Source organism: Numenius arquata, chromosome 8 (assembly GCF_964106895.1).
Source record: "Numenius arquata chromosome 8, bNumArq3.hap1.1, whole genome shotgun sequence".
In the NCBI taxonomy this organism is placed as follows: domain Eukaryota; kingdom Metazoa; phylum Chordata; class Aves; order Charadriiformes; family Scolopacidae; genus Numenius; species Numenius arquata.
Genome location: NC_133583.1, coordinates 61,176,428 through 61,200,191, shown reverse-complemented (window position 1 = coordinate 61,200,191; position 23,764 = coordinate 61,176,428). Strand labels below are relative to the sequence as shown.

The 23,764-nt window shown below is 41.6% G+C and overlaps 1 protein-coding gene across 1 annotated transcript in view; it reads right to left on the bottom strand.

Annotated features, from left to right (window-relative positions):
• LRRC7 (leucine rich repeat containing 7) overlaps positions 1–23,764 on the bottom strand; it is a 160,069-nt gene that overhangs the window by 79,899 nt on the left and 56,406 nt on the right. Inside the window, 4 exon segments of the mRNA XM_074151373.1 lie at positions 139–228; positions 951–1,029; positions 1,929–2,046; positions 7,582–7,784. Coding sequence (XP_074007474.1) covers positions 139–228; positions 951–1,029; positions 1,929–2,046; positions 7,582–7,784 — 490 coding nt within the window.

Below are 23,764 nucleotides of genomic sequence, written 5' to 3'. Positions count from 1 at the left end.
AAAGGCCAAAATTTCTTTGTTTTTTTCTTTTGTTTTGCTTAGTTTTGTTTTTAAAAAGAATACAGCTTCAAAATGGTCCCTCAAAGCCAAAACCAGGTTCACAGGAAAGAGCGATGTGCTTTGGTGACTAGCTCTTACCTTCCAAAGTTAGCTGGAAGAAACTCCAAAAAGGCATCATTTAGATAGAGCTGGGTCAAATTTAGAAGTTGTGTGAAGCCATCTGGCAGCCTAAAAAAAACAGTTAAAAGCTTAATGCTCGCACCAAAGTTGCTATGGAAACAATAACAATGTATATTTAGAAAGAGAAAGCTTACTTTCTCTCTCACCTTCTTTTTCTACCCAAATTCTCAAGAATTTCTTACTTCTTACAGGCAACTTTTTTGCCCATGTTCATCATTTCCACATTGCTATAACCTCAGGAAATTCAAATGCCTGGCACATTCAAGTTATATCAGCCTTTTCTGCCTTCCCAGCAGAGGGTTTTAAGTCAAAGGTGGTTTCTTCCTTTCTTTTTCTTTCTTTCTATCCCTTTTTTCTTTTTTAAACTGAAATAGTAAAATTTCACCCTTTCATCTCCTTCCCTACATTTCATAAATCATGGGATTACAACACAGATTTTTTTCTGGTTATTATTGTCAATTTTTGGAAGGAATAAGGGTTGCTAAAGTCCCAACCAAGAGACTTACGGTACGTGAGGATGCAGCGTGGCTTATTCCCAATACATAATGGGACTGCTTTGCCAACACTTTCTTTACCATATGGAAAGACACCCCGTTTGTTACATAGTACACAGACCTTTTCATAGATACGTCAACACCGGATTTCAAACAATTAAAAAGAAATTTAGATTAATCCTGCAAATGAACTTGATACAATGTCTTTAAATTTTAGTTCTTTTTGTGTAAATTTTCTGTACCTGCAGTAGGCAAACACAAGCTACTGATACTCACTTAGAGACCGGATTGACACTGGCTTCAATAATTGTTAAACACTTACAACATTTAATATTTTCTGGGAAATCTTGAATTCCTAAAAAAATAATTGAAAGAAATATTATACACACATAAAATAAAACTGTTTAACTCGCTTTGTTCATACATGAGTTCATTTGGCATTTTCAGAACAGAGTTAATCTATAACAGGAAGAATACATATATTGTACTATTATAGTCTAGAAGGTGCTACTTAAGCACTAAATAAATATGCCAGAATAGATAACATGCCTTGTACTGAAACTATTATGCTAATGCTTGATTTATATACTCTTCTGGAGTTAAATAGTGACATCATTTCTACTGATATTTGTGCTTTTGATTTCTTTCCGAACTGCTTATGTTCTTCTCCTTTGCCTCCCTCTCTTCTGGGGAGAACGCCCATATAATCCTGAGTCTCTTAAGCCTACAATGATAAGAAATGTTTCAAAATTTTCAAGCGTGCCTAAGCCTCATTTCCAAAACAAAGATGCTTAAGTTCAGACATGCAGAGATTTTTAGGCACATAAATATGTAAATGAGTAATTGGGAAATGCACATCAGCAAATTAGTCACTGACTGTATAAATCCTGGTAGTTGTTTACCTGCAGCTCTATCTGCTTAAATCCATCACACAAAAGCCCAGTAAGGACTAAGCCACTTTGGAAAGTGGAATGGTTCATAAGTGCACTGAAAAATGGTCTTCCCCACTCCTATTTCTAAGGTTTACTGGTCACAAGTCATCATGGGACACTATGCTAAAGCAAACTCTATTCTTTATATATTTTTGGGGCAGACTAGTAAATGAGGTAGAAATCTATCCAGACTTCTCCAAAAATAGCACATAATCTAGAACACGAGTGAGTTTTCACAAGTTTGTTAATGGCTAGGAATTAAAATGTCATCGTTCGCAGTCCTGACAATTCTTTAAAATACTTGTAACTTTTGATCTCTTACCATTTTTACTGATATCAAGTTCTCTGAGATTAACTAAGCTGGCAATAGTGGTGGGCAGACTGGAGAGGTCGTTGTCTGGTATACTCAGCTTGCGTAAAGCTTGACAGTTGAACAGTTGCTGCAACATAAAAAAGACACTTTACAGCGTTTCAGGGAAAAGACTAGTTGAGGGTCATTATTTATCCACAGAAGCAACAAATCCCACAAAACTAAAACTACATTTGCTACATAAGAATTCCATCATCAAAAAATATTTTGAAAAGCCATTATTTGAGAGGACATTTTTCCAGGCTGCTCAGTACCATAAACACAGCTTATCCACAGTTGGCAAGGATAATCACAACAGTTGATCGGCAGCAGGAATGCTGAAATGAGTATTCTGTCAAAAACTATATACTCATTGCAATCACCATTTTGTAGGTACATGATATTTCACATGTCACATCAGTTGAATTTTGTTGTGGCTTGCAGTAAATTGTTTTATTTTATAATTCAATTTCATGATAGATTTTAAAATATTTTGACTGCATGCAGAAGAAATTTGCCATCCTCAAGAAACAAAATGCTTTGACATTATAAAAAGGATATGTTCCTTAACCCCCAAATTCAGGACTTGATTCTAAATTTTAATTCAAATTTTATAAAATTTCAGACTTTCCACTGCAAAACCAACCCTCCTTTAAAACTGAAGTAATCAGTAAATCATGTTGAAAGCACCTATTTAACACGCTGCATTGCTCAAGAAAGATCACCATCTCATACAACATGTAAAAATTAATAAAACCATGCTACGAAGAGAAAGCAGTCGTGAAAAGTGATTTTTATGATTTTTAGATCATTTTGAAACTGCCATAACTTCCTATCCAAGGTTTTTTCTCCAAGACAATCTACTCTCAGAAAATGGAGAGGGGATCCCATGGATGAAAAGTGCCGAGAAGGAGAACCCTCCCACCACAGTCACTGTCAGTTGGCATCAAAGATGGAAGTGTCCCTCCACGCCAGGGCCGAAGCTTCCCAGTTGAAGTTCTAGGAACGGCCAGAACACTTACTGTGGACCCTGGAAGCCAAACTGGGTTGCACATTCCTGCTCACAGACAGTGTTAATAAAGGGAAATACCTCTCCAGAGAACAAGGAATTCCTTTGCAATGTGTCTGAGAGCACCTGCTTTTCCTCTTTTTTAAGGAAGAGCACCATTTTGGACAGGACTGGAAGAGGGAAGGTAATTAATGGGCTCTAGGGTCTGCTCTTGGAATTTCTCGTTAGAACAGCTGCAGACCATAGTAATCTTCAGCACAGGGAACCCGCGGCATTTTGGTTCATATACAAACTGCACCACGCCATTGTTCCTGGAAAACTAAATTCCCTGTGCATGTTCCCAGTGATTCCCCTGGAGAATTCCACTTTTAAAAGCCAAGGAAGTCTTGGAACATAAAGTTCTGACAATATCAGAACAGATACAAGGCTTTTGAACGGGTGAATGAAGAAGCGTAATAAAAAATATTCCCTCTGGAGTAACATCATCACGTACTGTTGTACCAGAAACAATACGAGAGTGTGAATACAGGTATGTAGGCCCAAAATTGCCCACTTTTTTTTACCCACTGGATTTTCAAAAGGTTTCTTTCTCAGCTTCTAGTGCTTTAGGGCCTTGCCACAATTTTTTTCTGGATACTGATTGCCAGTGACTCCACCTTCATCAGAATCGATATTCTTTTTGATTAGTCATTGATTCATTTGACTCGTACAAATAGGGACATACTTGCAGCAGCAGCTCATGATAATGAAGCCAAAGGCAAATAAAATAAAAGACTTGAACAGATTTAGGGGAAAAGAGAGAATAAGAATTACATAACAATCCTATAAATCCTTAAAAGAAAAATATTAGAAATTAGGAACCAGAAATCCATTTCTGATGAAGTCAGCAGAAAAAAAAGCAGAAAAAGGTTTCTGATGATAGAAAATTTCAAAAGAATATTGTAATGTCAGAGGCACACAACATTTGGTAAATAGCAGAAAATTGACAAAAAAAATTTCCTCTGGAGGAAGTTATTTAAATTCACGTTTACAGAGAGAGGAAAATTCTGCCTATGGGAGATCATAACGTGTCATGTAAAAATCAATGTTAAGTACTATAGTGCCATTTTAAGAAAAAAAGTAGCATTTCCTCTCCTAGAATATTAATTCAATAGTGACAAAAGTTCAGAGACGTGCAGCAAAAAATCTTTGAAGCAGAAAATTTGATCAAGAAATTATTTGGACTGCTTAATTTATGGTAATGATTAATAAAGGCTTAAGACAAAAAATTATGAATGGTATAAAGCAAGTAAATTAACACTGCCATTAATCTTCTCTTAGACAAGGCCAAGACTATGTTTAACGACACATTTACTCAAACTTAAGACCATTTAAAAGGATTTCTTCAATATACAGTATTTGCTTCAAAATAGTATTTATAACAAAGAAAAATGAGGAAAAAAAAGGTGCAAAAAGAGAGTCCTCTACATTTAAATCTCTCCCAGGTATGTATTTATCTGCGGTTTTGCTTCACAAATAACAAATACAAAATAGACGATCCCACACCACCACGCCAAGGTTCCATGAGCGTCCACATTTCCATTGGGACTGATGCTAACAACTATCACCTTCAGCCCAATTTCATAATTTTGGACCCCTTACCCCAGTTTTTCCCTCTAGAATTGTGGGATATTGCTCTTGTTCTATGCCCTGATATGTTTGTCTTCCATTATGCACCGCAATTTAGTCTGAATACCATGGCGACGTGTACTTTCAGGAGACACAAAACAAATATACCAAAAAATCCCTGGCTGAATTAGGCACTTCATATATTCTTCAGGAGCATAATTAAGATATATACAAGGTTAACAACATATCATTATTAGAAGAGAAGCAGTCCTGAAGGTATTCATTAGCAGTCAAATGGCCTCCACCACAACCCATTTCATATTTATGGGGACAGGAAAAATACCCGGTTCTCTGCTGCCCCTTCTAGCAGCAGGACAGATAAAAAGCAGTTCTCCTTATCATTTTTCCCGTGACTCTTAAAGGACTGTAGCTACCCTGTCTTGCCATCTGTAAAGAATTTCTTCATGGACGGAGCAATCGTTAAGCAATGAACCATCTTATCCGAATAAAGGAGCTCCGTGTCACGGAAGAAGCACATTTTCTATATTTGTAAATAGAATTTATATAAAGTCTCTGTGCTGTGTAAGAAAGAAATATGTCGAAAGATGATGAAGAATGGATTACAGTGGAACAATGTTTAATTAAAGACTTGTAAGCATCTTTCATTATTGTTGAGAAAAATTCAATTAAGGAATGGATTACATTACTTCATGCTTCATTATGTAGCTAGCACCTACAATTAATTGGTTTTTCCACTACCTTGCCTTCGCATGTTTCCAGAACACTTAAGGTACAGTAACTTTTAATTCCTTATAGTAAACATTAATCAACAGAAGAACAGGTTTAAAGATTCTATGACAGAAGTCTTACAGAGAAGGATAACTTCAGTAATCTCACTGCAGGACCCGGTTTGCAGTTATAAAAATTAGTCAGCAGTGGCATTTCCCCCGCAAGGACAAACGGCTTATCCTGACAAAGAGCTTGCTTTTAAAAGCAGTGCTAGAGAGGATCCAAGTGCGACAACACCTACTCCATATGTTAGCGTGCTCCTGGTCAAGGTACCAAATAGGTGAAGGTCTACAACCTCCTCTACAACTACCTGAAAGGAGGTTGTAGAGAGATGGGTGTTGGCCTCTTCTCCCAAGTGAATAATGACAGGACCAGAGGAAATGGTCTGAATCACAGAATCACATAGGGTTAGAAGGGACCTCTGGAGATCATCTCCTCCAACCCCCTGCCACAGCACCAGAGCTCTGGTCCAGAGCAGAGCAGGTCCCACAGGAACATGTCCAGGGGGGTTTGAATGTCTCCAGAGAAGGAGACTCCACCACCTCTCTGGGCAGCCTCTTCCAGGGCTCTGCCACCCTCACAGGAAAGAAGTTCCTCCTCATGTTTAGATGGAACTTCTTATGTTCCAGTTTGTGCCCATTGCCTCTTGTCCTCTCCCTGGGCACCACTGAAAAGACTGGCCCCATCCTCTTGACACCCACCCTTTAAGTATTTATAAGCATTGATCAGATGCCCCCTCAGCCTTCTCTTCTCTAGACTAAAAAGACCCAAGTCCCTCAGCTTTTCCTCGTAAGAAAGATGCTCCAGGCCCCTAATCATCTTTGTAGCCCTAAAGTTGGCAGGGGAGGTTTGGATTAGATATTTGGAAGAATTACTTTACTGAGAGGGTGGTCAGGCACTGGAACAGCCTGCCCAGGGAGGTGATGGAGTCGCCATCCCTGGAGGTGTTTAAGAAACGTGTAGACATGGCACTTCAGGGCATGGTCTAGTGCCCAAGATTGTTGGTGGGTTTGTGTGTGTGTGTGTGTGTGTGTGTCTATGGTCTGACTCGATGATCTCAAAGGTCCCTTCTAACCATGAAGATTCTGTGATTCTGTGAAATGCCATCTTAAGAAGTACTTCTTTTGCACAACTGTTAATTCCCCACTTAAGGCTTCCTTGGCTGACCCCATTCCGGTGCTGTGATGCAAGGAGAGGTGGGTGGCCCCACTCCTCCCCACGCAGCCCCCGCTGCAGGAATGGTGGCTCAGCTCTTTGGGGTCTTCAGAATGGGCACAAAAAAGATTTGTAAAAAGGTAATGGAGTCTCTAGAGTCAATAGAGGACTCTCTAGAGTCTCCAGCTTGGGGAGGAGTGGCTGGAACTGCCTGGCAGAAAAGGACCTGGGAATGTTGGTCGACTGTTGGCTGAACATGAGCCAGCAGTGTGCCCAGGTGGCCAAGCAGGCCAACAGCATCAGGAACAGCGTGGGGAGTAGGACTCAAGAAGTGACTGTCCTCCTGTACTGGGCACTGGTGAGGCCCCACCTTGAGTGCTGTGTCCAGTTTTGGGACCCTTACCACAAAAAAGACACAAAAGAGGTGCTGGAGCGTGTCCAGAGAAGGGCAACGGAGCTGGTGAGGGGTCTGGAGAACAAGTCTTGTGAGGAGCGGCTGAGGGAGCTGGGGGTGTTCAGCCTGGAGAAAAGGAGGCTGAGGGGAGACCTTCTCGCTCTCTACAACTCCCTGAAAGGAGGGTGTAGCCAGGGGAGTCGATCTCTTCTCCCAAGGAACAGGCCATGGGACAAGAGGAAACGGCCTCAAGTTGCACTAGGGGAGGTTCAGATTGAATATTAGGAACAATTTTTACATGGAAAGGATTATTAAGCCTTGGAATGGGCTGCCCAGGGAAGTGGTTGAGGCACCATCCCTGGAGGTTTTCAAAAGACAGGTTGACATGGTGCTTAGTGACATGGTTTAGTGATGGGGGGGGGGGGATTGTATGGGGTTTTTGGGGGTTTTGTTTTTTTTTTTTAATCAGCGTTCGGTTGATGGTTGGACTAGATGATCTTAAAGTTCTCTTCCAACCTAGACAATTCTATGATTCTAATAGCCACGACTCCTCCCACAGCAAGCATGTCCCCTGGCCAAGAGCAAGCCCTCCTCCCGAGGTGAGGCACACGCTGAAGGCACATGTACAAACAGGACTTTGACACCTGGGTTACGGGCAGAACATCCATTACCTTAGGTAGCTCCTCAATCTGATTGGCATCGAGGTAAAGCTCCTCTAACGTCCGTTCAAAGCTAAACACCTCCTTTGGCACCTGCTGTAGGCCACAGTGAGAATAATCCAACACTGAGACGATTTCTTCTTCACCACGAAAACACCGGCAGGGCACCAAGCGGCCGATAATTTTCCTTTTGGTTGTCATCTCCAAACAGCATACTGAAGGAAAAAGGGGAAAAAACAGGTTTCTGAAACTACCGACATTTGGGGGACTATTTTTTTAGAATTATTATCAAGATTGCAGCCTATTAAATACAGTTTTTCCTGAGGGATATCTGTGGTCTGCATTCTGCATTTCTTATTCTGCCCTTTCCACAAAACAAGCAGAAGCCAGGTTTGCCAGCGTGATGACAAGAAGCAATCTCAATACGTCACCTCTTCCCCTCCACCGGGAGAGGAGCAAACACGCCCAGACCATCCATCCACAACTCTTGCTTTCTTCAATGCTGAAAATTAGCATCTGCGTAAACCCCACACGTGTGAACACGACCATCACAGAAACCACAAAGCGACACCTTTTTGTACTCCGTGTCTGGGTCCCTTGCCCAGGTGGGACCACGAGTCCCCGCTGTGTTATACCTGATTTCTCTGAAATCAGCAGAATTCCTTAGCTTCCCACAGTTACTCCTGGAGTATATTCCCCGTCTTCTCAACTGTATGAATTACAGCTACATAAATTTAATTGCTTACAAAACTAGAACAAAAGTAACCCAAAAGCAGGCAGTTTGTCTACCTGTCCTTCCTGCTTCTCTTGTGTTACACCTCAGCCTGTTGAAATCTCAGATAAGGGACTTGGCAGAAATGCCATTAATTTTTGTGCAGTAAAATGAACGCCTGGGAAATATCCCCCAGTCTGTTCCCCAGCAGCTTCCGCTCCGGGTGCCGAGCGCTGCAGATCCCCCCCTGCACACGCTGCTCCAGCGCGACCCGCTCACCCGAGTGCCCATTTACACAACCGGGTCTCACTACTTTTCAGTGGAATAAAACCATTTTCACTACTCTTGAATTGAGAGAACACTCGATAAGCAGATTTTATGCATATCAAGCAGCCTGTAAATCTGGAATAGATATTGGCATTCTTAGAAGTTATTTTAACATGATTATAGATAAATCGGGCTGTTCTCAAACATAGTTCCACAAAGCCAAGAAGGGCTAAGCCTTCAACGCCCATTTTCTAAGCCACTTACAAGGTTTTGAGTTACATTTATGAAAAAAAAAATAAAAATAGTCCAAGTAAAGCAAAATAAAGCTCATAAGGATCTTTTTTCACAGAATGCCAGTGAGAAAGCAACTGTATATTCATGCAAAATATCAGTGGCGATAATTCATTGCTTAAGCCATCATTTATCCAAAATGTAAGATAAAACAAATAATTTATTTGGTCAGATAATGCCCCATTCATGGATCTCTGTGACTTTTTTATCACTTAATACATTGATATTTTGGAGGTAAATAAAATACTCAAATGTTTTATTTCCTTGTTTAAATTTTATTAGCACCTAAACTGCCTCGAGTAATCCCAATGAGATGCGCACACGAATACCGTCAGAACAAATACTGTTATTTCATGTTCTGAAGAAGACTGAGATGCTGAAATGAACCTCAGTGAAACCAGAAGGCAACTGGTTATTCCCTTGGCGGTGCCAACGACAGGCTTCCTGTTGCCTGATTTTGGCTTAAGGATAAAGCTTAAAACACAGCAAAGGGTATAGTAATTTTGTAATTCAGCTTGACCAGATGCCAAGGATGTGGGTATAACACAAAATTTGTATGTTAATTACCATCAGCTGATGCAGTGAAAACATCTGCACAATACAGCGTACATAAACTTCTAAAAATATAAAAATAGAACATGTACAGGTGTTAAAAAACCCAAAAAACAAACAAAAAACCCCAAAACCGAAACAATTTATTTACAAGCTAATAAAACACAAAATCTAAAAGTTTTGTTGTGGTTCAACGGGATAGAGCACTGCAGAACCCGAACAGCCACACAGCTAGAATGTAAGGATGCCACACGCCACCCAAATTTACTCTGTGAACTTTGATTTTAAATGTTCTTCACTTTAATTCCTTGCACCAGGAACACTAGTTCCCCAGTCAGATTTCATACACAGCACTGTAGCTGAACCTAGGTTCTTGATTGGCATTCAAACTTCCCAATGATAAAGAAATGTTTATTTTGACATTGCCCCTAATTTTCCTCCGGAAATAAGGCTACTGCCTTTGCAGCTTCAAATCTGTTGGTCAATCCCAAACCCATTTGAGAGCAAACGAATTTTATAGTTTTCTCTGCTTCAAAAAATTTTGCATTTGTCACTTTTCATTTAAGGTAGGAAAAGTCCCAAAGCCCTGCTCCGAAGGCAGTCCAGCAGGAGAACGGCCCATCACACCAGAAGTGCTCCCAGTTCTCTCTCGGATCAGGGTTCTGTCTGATTGCCGTGTTATCTACTCTCTCCAAATCTTTTTCACTGCATCTGCTCCCACCACCTCAGCACATCATGTGCAACCGGCTCGTCTGGTCTTGGCAAGTCTGTGTTTGGATGTAGAAGGCAACTTTGGCCATCAATACTTGAAGTTAGTCCCCTTGCACCATGTTCTCCCTGACTTTTGGATCACCTGCAGCAACTGCTGCCTTCAGCAAACCTTCCCACCAGGAAGCAGCAAGGAAAGGAGGCAGAGGAATGACAAGAGGTCAAATTATAGAAGGGTTTGGGTTGGAAGGGACCTTAAAGATCATCCAGTTCCAACCCCCTGCCCTGGACAGGGACACCTCACACTAGACCAGGTTCCATCAGCAGGGCTGCGAAAGGGCCATGGGGAAAGGATGGGAAACAGCCACCCAACCGCTCTGCCTGGCCACCCAACCGCTCTGCCTGGCCACCATTGCCAGCCCCTGAGCAGAGGCTAGACCGGGACCACCGACATCAACCTGCACCGCACTTTTAGTCCCAGAAATCTTCCCAACCAGACCGAAACAGATGAAAACTGTAAAAGCATCGGTCACAGAATAGGTACTTCACCAGAAAAAATGAAATTAGCCATCAAGCTGCACAGCCTCTTCGTATTCAAGCACAGGAAGCAGCATTTGCAACTGCATACTTCAAACCTTGACACAATAAAAATAAATGCCCTTGGAATATCAAATTATTTGTAGCTTTTCAAGCCATTTGAAGATAATGAACAATTGAACAGTGACATGTGCTTCAAAAACTACTCAGGAAAACATTCTTCCCATAGGCATTGCAAAGCACTTAGCTTTGCATTATTCTCTCCTCTAAGCATACACATAAAACAAACCTCACCTTTCATTTTAATAGAAAGCCAGAACAATAACAGTATAACAGACTAGCTAGAAAGCGTGCAAATAGTGAAGGGATAGAACTGTACTAAAAATAGCAATTACAACAGCAAAAACTTTTTTTTTTAAGTTTTTCTTTTGCTTATGTAAACAAAAGGTTTCCATTATTGCACTTCATAAAAATACCTGTAACTTCTTACTCAATGGAAAATTGTTTGGAAAATTGTTTTAAAATGTAGAACAAAAAAAATGCTGAGGATAATCAAAAGTGATTTAATTACTTTTCCTTCCTCAAAAGCTACGGTAAGACCCGACTGCCATGATAAATGGGGTTGGTGGGATTAATTGGTTACCTATTGGAACTGTCCTCTTCAGGAAAAAAAAAAAACAACCAAAAACCAAATCAGAATGTGATTTGAGCAACTTATATTTGGAATATTGATATTCCAGTATATCAATACTGGAATAAGAAAGGTACTTGAACATGAATTATGGTATGAAGTAACTCCCCTACAGAAGCTCCTGCTCATAGAATATTTGCTGGAAGAATGGCCATGGGAAACTATGAACATAAATGTATTTTGATAAGAATTGGGTTTGCATGTGTCCATAGTCTGCTCCATTATTTACCCCTTTTAACTAAAAAGAAAACAAACAAAAATGCTGAAAAACATGTAAAAAAAAATCCCCTGAGATTTATATTGTTCTTTGCAATCATTTCAGAAAGCAGCAGTACAGAATTAAAGGAGCTGTGGTACAATTGAAAGGAGTACAATTTCATGCCCTGTGGACTAATGGTAATTAAATCCTTTATTAATTTCAGCATTATTAATTCCTACCCTGGACTAATTCCAGCTTTGGTAATTACACTTTTCTTACCTACATTCTATTCCTTCATAACTTTCATAAAGCTTTCCTTTTGTTCTGATGGTTCCTCACTGTAAGAGGATTGCTACTCCAGATCCTTGGGAACAGAATTTAAGTCGAGTCAACAGAAAAGCAATCTCCACACTTTGGGAGTCACCATCCAACCCCAGGCAGCGCTACAGGCTTGGGGCAGAGTGGCTGGAGCTGCCTGGCAGAAAAGGACCTGGGAATGTTGGTCGACTGTTGGCTGAACATGAGCCAGCAGTGTGCCCAGGTGGCCAAGAAGGCCAACAGCATCCTGGCCTATGTCAGGAACCATGTGGGGAGTAGGACTCGGGAGGTGATCGTCCCCCTGGACTGGGCACTGGTGAGGCCCCACCTCGAGTGCTGTGTCCAGTTTTGGGCCCCTTACCACAAAAAAGACATTGAGGGGCTGGAGCGGGTCCAGAGAAGGGCAACGGAGCTGGTGAGGGGTCTGGAGCACAAGTCTTGTGAGGAGCAGCTGAGGGAGCTGGGGGTGTTCAGCCTGGAGAAAAGGAGGCTGAGGGGAGACCTTCTCGCTCTCTCCAACTCCCTGAAAGGAGGGGGTAGCCAGGGGGGGTCGGTCTCTTCTCCCAAGGAACAGGCGATGGGACAAGAGGAAACGGCCTCAAGTTGCCCCAGGGAAGGTTCAGATTGGATATTAGGAACAACTTTTACATGGAAAGGGATATTAAGCCTTGGAATGGGCTGCCCAGGGAAGTGGTTGAGGCACCATCCCTGGAGGTATTTAGAAGACGGGTTGACATAGCGCTGAGGGACATGGTTTAGTGACGGTTTTTATCAGAGTTAGATTGACAGTTGGACTAGATGATCTTAAAGGTCCCTTCCAACCTGGACAGTTCTATCATTCTATACACATTGCTGCTTTGTAAAATTCCTTAATTGCTGTAAGTGATGTAGAAAGTCTTCCTACTTCCTCATAGAAACACCAGTGCTTAGTACTTTTCCCCACTGAAACTAGTGACAGAAGTATATTTCTCCATAGCTGAGTAGTAGAGGTTGTTGCTCACTGCGTGTCACACGCGATCCAGTACAGACTACATACTCTAGAAGACTCATATCACAATCAAAAAAATAAAGAAATCTCAGGTTGTCTGTTCAGCCTCACATGTAAGAACACTACATTTTCAAAATCCATCAGACCACACGTTGAAATGCTCAGCAGCTTGGAAAGCTGTAAAGACTGTCCTGCAAAGGCAGAGGGAACAGCTGGGTTTCGCTGAATGCAAAAGAACTAGGATGAAACGTATAAACGTCTTAACTAATAATTAATTCTACACAACTGCATTCATAACAAACTCTAATGTACCATTTTCCAACAATTTAGAAAAACAAAATGAAACACATTTTTCCCCACCAAAGCTTAAAAATGTTATGACCTGTTTTCTGAATGCTTTTTAAAAAACACATTCTTTCTTGAATTAGATTAGAGAAACTATGAAAGAAGCCTAAATATAAACTGCTATTTATCAGTTTCATGCAAGCATCTCATTATCGTTATCTGCAGTTTATTCTCTTATAAAGAAAATCCTTAATCTAAGAAAAACAGTAGTTTTACAGAAATTAATTACAATAAAATCTAATCTCTTCTCAATTAATGGATCTTTTGTGCAGTAGAATCACTAATGCCTGCTCCTCAGTAATCAGGAGAAAAGATGTTCTCCTTACTTATTTAAGAGGCAGAGAAAATTGCTGGATGGCTCACAAAACTCTGTTTTAAAGATGGAACAAAATAGCTCCACAAACTTCAAAACTTCAAGTATCTTGAAAGAATTGGAGAGGCAGCAATTTTTTTTTTTTCAAAAGACAAGATAAAACAATTTATTTTTTCATCTCAGAAGCTTTATCCTCTGCAATAGGCCTACACAACATCAGATATAGCCATTTTCCTTTTTCCCCTCACAAAGTAATTAAAAATTTGCTTTATAAAAAACCAAAGTAAAAATGCCATGTCTTTCTAAAAATATTTTTATCTGATCAGCTTAGTTTTATCCTAAAAAGTGCCAAGTATTTTTGTCAACGTGCTTTATATTTCCATTAACCGCGCTAAAAAACCCAATAAGAACAAGTAGCACATGGCAATTGTTGGGCAAGCAATTTTAAAGAGTTGGAACATAAAAACTAGTTTCAAATTGCCTTTGGAATCCACTCGATTTCCTGTTGATAGTGCATGTAAAATAAGAATTCCCAAATTCGGTATTTGAGAGATCTGACTGTAATTACAAAGCCAACTCTGTTGATCGTCTTGGACCTGCAAAACTTCAAATGCATATATTTATACACAGGCCAGAAAAAAAAAAAACACCAAAAAAACCCAAACACCAAAAACCCAGGGTAGAAAGCACTCATAAGACTATTAAAAAAAGCTTTGTGGATCATAAAGCTTTGGTTTATATTGGGCTCAATGGCTTCTATCAAGCATGACAAGAATCATTCTGTTTCCATAAGGAAACCAGCTCCTAAAATGATGGATACTACTGAATTCTGCATAGCTCCTTCTTCAAAAGGATGCTGTATAACCCTGCGTTTATAAAACAGCCTAGACTTTACAATAATCAAATCAAACCGTTTTCAAAAATGGTTGCCTGTAGAAGACAGAGATTTGCCCTGAAAAAGAAGTCCCAGGTGTAATTTTTCCAGCATATTCTGGAACCTGAGTGAAAACAGCTGAGAAATAACGGTGACACTGACATTGTATTTTTTTATTGCCCTGGACAGCCAGGACGGAGCATCTTCCCCCCGCCCGACGCCTGCTCTCCTGCTGCAAGTTCCTACCGTAAAAACCCTCCAGAATTCTCCCCTGCATAGCTGGTAATATAAATCAGCTTTTCATTTCCAGCTTTCCATTCTAGATTCATTATGGAGCTAATTTTTTTTCTCTACGAAACAGGTTTTCAATGTAACATTTCATTTAAGTACTCTTGTCTCAGGGAGGTCTCGGTTCCCTGATGCACTGCCACAGTCGATGGCCTGAGCCAAAATTCAAACAGGAAGAAAAGCAATAGGTAATAAGCACAGTAGGACCAGCCTGTGTCCTCTGACAAGGTATCAAACATTCACACTTTTCCGTTCACGCTCTTGACATTTCATTCAGGAAAACTGCAAGAAATTGCAAAGTTTAAGTGGTCTGGTAGCACTAGAAAGTTCCCGAGAAATCCTGAAAAAAAAGAAGTTGGAAGTCTGAATGAGAGCATTACAGGGCTGAAATGAGTAATAATGGTGACATTTGCCAGAGGGCTCAGAAAATATTAATTATATTCAAAGCAGCAGACGATTCGCTTCACTGATTTCTTTGTCATACATCACAGATAAGTGATGATTTTTCTGTTCCTTTTTTCTTTCTCTTATTATCAGCATAATCAACAACATTAATATGCTAATACGCTGGCTCTTTGCAGGGAGTTACACTATCGGGCTTAGAAATCACAAATATATCAATCACTGAAGCAATCACAGCGTCCATCACCCCCTTCTGGCTCTCCCAGAGGCCTTCCATCGCACCAGAAGCACTGAAAGCGGAGCAGCTCCTTGCGAGCCCCAGGCAGGGACCCCCACAAGTCCCACCTGGGATCTCGGGAGCCAACACTTGACAAACCTGATGAACTTCAACCAGGGCAAGTGTAGGGTGCTGCACCTGGGGAGGAATAACGCCCTGCACCAGGACAGGTTGGGGGCCAACCTGCTGGAGAGCAGCTCTGAAGAAAAAGACCTGGGAGTCCTGGTGGACAACAGGATGCCCATGAGCCAACAATGTGCCCTTGTGGCCAAGGCGGCCAATGGCATCCTGGGGGGCATCAGGAAGAGCGTGACCAGCAGATTGAGAGAGGTCATCGTCACCCTCTGCTCTGCCCTGGTGATGCCCCATCTGGAGCACTGGGACCAGTTCTGGGCTCCCCAGTTCAAGAAGGACAGGCAACTGCTGAAGAGGGTACAGCAGAGGGCTACAAAGATGATTAGGGGCCTGGAGCATCTCTCTTACAAGGAAAGGCTGAGGGAGTTGGGTCTTTTTAGTCTGGAGAAGAGAAGACTGAGGGGGGATCTGATCAACGCCTATAAATACTTAAAGGGAGGGTGTCAAGAGGATGGGGCCAGTCTTTTTTCAGTGGTGCCCAGGGACAGGACAAGAGGCAACGGGCACAAACTTGAATGTAAGAAGTTCCACCTAAACATGAGGAGGAACTTCTTTCCTGTGAGGTTGGCAGAGCCCTGGAAGAGGCTGCCCAGAGAGGTGGTGGAGTCTCCTTCTCTGGAGACATTCAAACCTGCCTGGACACGTTCCTGTGGGACCTGCTCTGGGTGGACCTGCTTTGGCAGGGGATTGGACTAGATGATCTCCAGAAGTGCCTTCCTCCCCCGTATGACTCTGTAACACCCCCAATGGTCCCCGACCTGGCCAAGGCCATGCATCCCCAAAATGTCCCCTCACTGCCATCAGCTCTCAGGGCACAGCACAGCCCAGGGGACTGATCACAAGAGGAGGCCACAGACCAAAATCTTCAGCTCCTATTTCTTTTTCTTCTCCTTTTCCAAGCACTTTTCACTCTTCAGATCCCATAAAACACTTGTTGTGTGAAACAGAAGCCTTTTCTGAAGCACTCAGGGTGATTTGTGATTCCACCAGCGCTGAAGGTACAGAAGGTGTCCCTCTTCTGACCTTGGGAAGGCACTGGGAGTTTTCCAGTTCATTCCAGTGGGCCAGAATTTATGTTACATTTTCTCTGCCAAAACAGCCTGGTTAATAGGGACTATGCACTGGAAATGGAACAAAGCTGAGCATATGTTGTAATTAAAAAAAAAAGCCAACCACGAAACAACCCTCCAATTTCCTTCAGCCAAACCCCTTTTCCTCACTGATATTCTCCTAGCGCTGGCCAGACATCCATTTTTGTTTTCTTTCTTGTCTTTTAATTAATTATGTGTGCTGTTTAGATGGTTTACATTGTGCCCATTTTCAGTCTGGGTCGCTGGAATAATTGGGGAACTTCAAAGCTCTCAGAGTCATCTTAATTTTCAGTATAACTTTTCAATCAGAAACACAGTACTATTAATAATTTAGATTATTTTTTTTTAACGTAGAAAGATTCTATCTGCACATACGGGCTGTGCCTTCTTCCTCCAGCTTTTAGTGTTGAAATACACTGCTCACCTTTCCATTATATGCACCTTTGTGGGCATCATCTTAGTGTTGCCTTGTATGAAACTTTGGGTAAGGTTTTACTCATTTATTCCTTCGCTTAGTCAGATGCATAACTCTTAATACCTCCACTTTGCATTTTTTATTCAAGTCAAGAGTTTTTGTCTGTAGCTGTAATACCATACTTGCGACAGGAGAATTAAGGTTATGTAAGCTCTTGCATCAAAAGTGACTCCTATTTTTCATGTTCTCACAATTTTCCAATTCAAAAGAAGTTCTGATGAAATGTAATCTGCTAATTCTTTCCCTGAAAATCAGCATCCCACTTCCTTAAAACTGTATGTCACCTATAAAATTTGCTTTTTTTCCCCCCTGAAGATATCAAAACAGGAAGGTGTATTAATGCCTTGGCAGAAGACATTACAATACTTCACTGGAAACAAATACACATCTTTGCTTATCCACGCCCAGAAAAAACTAACTTCAATTGGAAGCGATACAAGGAAGGACTAGAAAAAAATGTAAAGAGTGTTTGAGAGCAGGAAAGAGCCGGTCCATTCACATGGACCTTTCCACACAGGGAAAGAAAAAAGCAAGAAAAAAGAAAAAAAAAAAAAAATGCAGTTTAGTCTCTGTATTTTAATCAATCGGTGACCAGACCTATGCAGGAAGGGGCAACACCAGAAGACTTACAGCAGGCATCAGCTCAAGGGAGGCTCCGAGGGAGGGTGCTGCGGAATTTCGGAGAAAGGGTCCATCTGCAGACACTTGACTCTGATCGGGGCTGGCCCAGGAGGACAGAGTTTCAGAAAAACAACGTGAAATATTTTTTCCCATCAGAAGTCACTATATATATTTTTTTAAGTAACAGTTTTTCTATATCCTGTTTAGAAACCAGAAGAACATTCTACTGAAATGGCCCACCCAAGCCAGGTGAAGGAATCAGGCACGATGCTTTTTGTGTTCTAACTGGTAATTCAAATGTAGGAATTTAGATACTCAGTTTGTATAAGCCATTTGTAATAGTTTTCATTAATCTTCCTGAAAAGATTAAGAAACTACGCTTCTAAAGATGAAGTGACAATAGCAGAATTATTGGAATGCTTCCAAAGGGGAATTTGTCTTATCAAAAAGAGGGGGTGTGAAATATTATCATCTGAATTGTTTTCTTGCACAGAAATACCAGGATAACCAGCATATCTTACCCAGAAATGCCAATTAATGCATGATAATTGAATTCTCTTCATTATATTGCCATTATAATATTCTGCATTCAAGTTCATATTTAGATTTTGCTAATCCTAAAATAAAATAACCAAGCATGAATAATCGGATTTCAACTTCACCTTTTCTCTCCCAAGAATATTAATGGCAGAAAGTTTCTCTGTCTTTGCTACAAGATCTGGGCTGTCACTTGTGACTTGACCCTCATGAGATCTGGGAAATTCGCAAAAAGAGTAAAGTAAGATTTAAGACGGAATTATTTCTATAAAACATCAATCCGTTTGAATTACCAGACCTTTAACTCCCCCTCTGGGACACAGGACCCAATCTTTACCTTTCCTGGTAAGATATTAATTGATTTCAATTAAGGTTTACTATTGGTCTTGCCTTGAAATTCCTAAGTGAGATTTTTTGAGTTAATGTTTTTTTGGATGATCTTAATCATAGACGATGATGACACCAAAAACAAAGCCGGTTTAGTGACAGCAAAACAAGTTGTTGGTTTTTTTTTTTAAATCTGTATCCTATTCTCCCTAAAGACAGTTTTTGCATATCCTTAAGGAAAACTCCACTTTTGTTCAGTTTCTTTTTATACAAGAACTGACAGAATTTCAATAATTTGTTGCATATCAGCAGCACATTCTGAACATTAATAATTATGCTCTTAATTGCTAGAAATTACAATCGGTTTGATGGCCCACCCTGCAGACATTGAAGTAGGAGAGAATCCCAATAAACTGAGACGAGAAATAGCCTTCTGTGGAAAGTGAGCTTTCTTGAAACTGGGAAATTTGTTTTAACTTAGATCTTTGATGTGTTTCAGCTTTTACTTCACAGAATCACATGGGGTGGGAAGGGACCTCTGGAGATCATCTAGTCCAACCCCCTGCCAAAGCAGGTCCACCCAGAGCAGGTTGCACAGGAACTTGTCCAGGCGGGTTTGGAATTTACTTTGAATTACTTACTTGAAATAATCCTTTAGTTTAAAAGATTATCTGGTATGGAATTTAGTATGATACATGCTTTATTTCTCACTTTATGGTGTAATGGATTTTGCTGCCCACATGATGGCTACAACTGCTATCCAGAGGAACAGTACACAAAGCATCGTTTACCTGCTAAATACATCAACTAAAGAAATTGGTATTTAAATATGAGCTATATAACTTCCATTAATTCTGCGTTTTTTTCCTCATAGAGGAGCAGGATCATAGACAACACCCAATTACTTTTCAGGGGTTTACATCCCAATCCGTCTGCATTATTCCTGACATATTAATCAGCTTAGCAGGAGCTTACTGCAGGAAAACCGTGTGCGTTTTGCTGAGTGTGCAGAATGAAAGTTCCAGACATCACAATGTGCAACTCCAAACCGCAGCTAGAAAAGAAAGTTTTAATTAAAAGCGACAACTGTGACTCACAATGAAAGCTGATCTCCTGAAAGAACCCAGGCAGGGATGCGCTGGGACAAGGACCTTCCTCCTCCTTCCCATTACTGCTGCCTCGCTCGGCACGTGTATGACACGGTCACATTGGAGCAGATATTGCTGAAGTCCAACATAGAAGGGGATTAAGTTTCTTTTCAACACGTCATAACACCTATTTGTTTAGACACCTGGATTTCCAAAGCACTGTGACATTTGAAATACATCTATAACAAACTGCTTAGAAAATGCATGTTGCCTGCTCCCTATGGTAAACGTTCACATCCAGGCACAAAGCTTTTTCAAAAACCTTTTCCTTTTGGAAAAATAGACATTTTGTAATCATTAAAGAAAAAAAACAGTTCTGATTCCATGTGAGTTTTTTTGCCAACTTTCTCCACCACTCAAACTCTACCTTGAGACAGTTTCTATCCCTTAAGCTCACCCCTCCTGTGAATACTCCCCCTACCCCTTACATTTTCAGGAGGTCCAGTCTGGCCCACAGCCCGCAGGATTGTGCCTGTGCCTCAGGATGCAGGCTATGTCCTAGTTCCACACCAGAAGGAAACTCACTTGAGCACCACCCTGCTTCTCCTCCGTGGCTTCTTTGCTTGCCCCAGACAAAACCGGGCCAGGCAGGGCAGGCAGAAACCGTGTGATGAACAATAAGGTAGATCCCGTCACCTAACCAGTCCCTGGCAGTTGTGTCACAGGGACCAGTTCAGCGTGTTACAGCACCGACAGTGCTGGCTGGTTGGACTTGATGATCTCAAAGGTCCCTTCCAACCATGAAGATTCTGTGATTCTGTGACAGGCAGCTCTGGGCATCTCCCTTCCTACTCCTGCTGCCCCCGGCCACCTCCTCTTGGCCTTTCATCAAGCCGTTCTGCTTGGAACAGACACTTTTTTTCCTATCACCCTCCACGTTGTTGCCAGGTATAGTCCATCCAAAGCCTTTTTTGACCTCTGGTTGCCGTCTTCACCACAGTCTCCCTGGACAGCGAGTGTTTTGACTTCACCTTGCCACCACCTAGTTCAACCCTTCCACTTTCCAAGTGCCAGAAATGCTGCTCACTGACTTCTGCTACTTGTCTTCTCTTGGTATCTCCTGGCACCCTCCTATATTTTGCATAACCCATCCCCCAGTAGTCACCTCTCTTTTTTTAGCCTTTTCTGGTCTTCCCATCGTCCACCAGCAATAACTTCTCATCCGCCCTGTCCTCTCCTTCCTTCCTGATCTTAATTCAGTTCTTGATTCACTCTCCTTCCTACATCCCCTATTGCCCCCCACATCCCACCCACAGCTCCTACCTCCAGGCCCCTCTCCTGCCTCGCACCCTCTTTCCTTCGCCTCCCCAACCCCCTGCAATCTGGCTTTTAAGTTAATGCACTACCGCAACGATTTCTAATAATCAGGCTGGCTTTCTTTACCGTGTAATTACTCTCTCTTCTGTGAGTTCCTACATAAACATTCCAATTCTCCAACTGAATTGCACAAACACAGAACTTAGTTCTTACCCCCGTTCGCTCACACATAGAACTTCCCCTCGCCGCTTCCTCCCTTCTCTCTATAGAAGATCCTAAATTTTGCCAAGGAAAATAGAAAACCTTTTAACGTCCATCAGTTCCTCTTTCTTCTGTTATTCCATCCTCCTTCCTGGCTACGGATGCAGCTCTTTTTTCAGTGCTCCCCACTCGTTTCACCATAGCCATTAATGCTACGCATCCATCCTGTAATACGCTCGCATCTATGTTCATAAATCGGATTATCAAAATGCAAAAGCCTGTATCCATATACCAAAACGTCAGCACAAATGAAATCTTAAAAACGTAATTCCCACAAATATCCATGAAAATTGGGCGCTTGAATGTGAGAACACACATTTGCATCTAACCAGACATTTATCTCTATGAATATCTCACTACCCATGAATACCTGAGTACCTCTCCTCTGTATTTCAATGTAGATAGTAGCCTCCACATTTCTCTCTTGCACATTTTTAGTGAGAATCAGGCAATAAAATCTGAATTTTGCCCTTTCATCTCAACACCAACTAGTCCCATCACTACCCTTGAGCTGTGAAGTATTAAGCTCACAGACACTCTTGATTAAGACCCTCAGAACTCAGGGGAGTTGAATATTTCACCTTCAGAGTTTAAAGCATATTTATACTAGAAAAAAGTTCTTTCATTTCAGTAAAGACTATATTATTTTTTGAAGAACTACGAACTTTTATATGAATTCACAGGGAAGATCTACATAGAGTATTCTCTTTCTGTCCAACCATACTGACTGCTCCTTAAAATCTTGCAAGGTTCAAATTCTGTGGCAGGGGACAATCTTGGGAAACTACTCTAAAGGCAGGCACAGCAGGAAACAGCATAAGAAAAGATGTAGATCAATGCAAAGAGGAAGACTTCCAACATTATGGTTGTCCACACAGCCAACAGGGATCACGAGAACGAGCTTTTTGTGAGCATTATCATCATATAATGTAGTATTGCTAAATGCTTTCTTAAAATTTAATCTCACTTCCCTAAGGAAATTTGTAGGTGGCACAGAATCACAGAATGGGTTGGGTTGGAAGCGACCTTAAAGACATCCAGTTCCAACCTCCTGCCCTGGGCAGGGACACCTCCCACCAGACCAGGTTGCTCAAAGCCCCGTCCAACCTGGCCTTGAACCCCTCCAGGGATGGGGTATATTCTCACTTTCTTTCAGTTGCCCAGTTTTTGAGACTTAAATGCATTTTGCAGTTTTCTCCATTTGTGGTTTAAAAAGGTCTTACCAGTGTCAATCACCCTAACATCTTGAGATGAATTCAGAACAGCCTCACTGGCAGGAATGTAAATCATCTGCTTCCTTTGTGGGAGACTGGGGAGAGCCTTTCTCTGCCAACACTGCAGCTACCAACCCGCCGCAGAACCAGTGCCACCAGCTCAGCCCATGGTGCCCCCAGAGCAAAGCAGCAGAACCACCACCGTCTGTAGCTGGGCCTTGCTCTGGGTGTCCTCTTTGGCAAGGCTGAGAGTAACCACCACTGGTACAAGAAAAGAGCAGGTTTAAGGACAGCTTTAGGGACTTGGGTCTTTTTAGTCTGGAAAAGAGAAGAGAAGTCTGAGGGGGGATCTGATCAACACCTATAAATACTTCAAGGGTGGGTGTCAGGAGGATGGGGCCAGTCTTTTTCCAGTGGTGCCCAGGGACAGGACAAGAGGGAACGGGCACAAACTGGGACATAAGAAGTTCCACCTAAACATGAGGAGGAACTTCTTTCCTGTGAGGGTGGCAGAGCCCTGGAAGAGGCTGCCCAGGGAGGTGGTGGAGTCTCCTTCTCTGGAGACATTCAAACCTGCCTGGACAAGTTCCTGTGGGACCTGCTCTGGGTGGACCTGCTCTGGCAGGGGATTGGACTAGATGATCTCCAGAGGTCCCTTCCAACCCCATGTGATTCTGTGATTTTTTACAGCTCCTCTCTTCCAACCAAAAGATTGTGCTGGAAAGCCTTGGCTGTATAAATCTGAGAAAAAAAAAAAAAAAAAGCCCTGCCAGATCTCTTTTTAATTCAAACGTTCTCAAAGAACCTTTGATTGCCTGACACAAACCCAGCTCCTGTTTGTTTAACGACAAATTTAAATAAATAAATAAATAAATTCAACAGTTTGTGGATGTAAACTCTATATCGAAGTCCAGGGAGTCTTATCAGTTTAGATCAGTCACTCTCAAAATGCTTGGTCTAATATTCTAGATACTGGAACGCCGAAAAAAGCCAGTTTATTATACAACAGGGATAATAAGAAATATGTTTAGGGGCATCATGGAAAATAAAGATATCTACTTGGTTTGTTCCATCCTCCTGTATAGCCACCAACATCAATCCCGGCAAGAAGTCATGCTGTGCTCTAAGGGGCTTCTGTTTAATCAATAGTGTTAAATTAAAAAAAAAAGAAAGGCTGCACAATGCTGCTCCCATGTTTGTAGGAAAGGTATAAGCTGCTGGTATCTATTCTCTGCGGGTTAATTTTCTAGCTTATGGCTATTCTCTCTACTCCTTTAATGTATAAATCATCAGTACTCAGCCATTTTCTGATCGTTTTTTGCAGAACACCTAACTTTCACTACCATCCCAGCCACTGCTGAATGAGA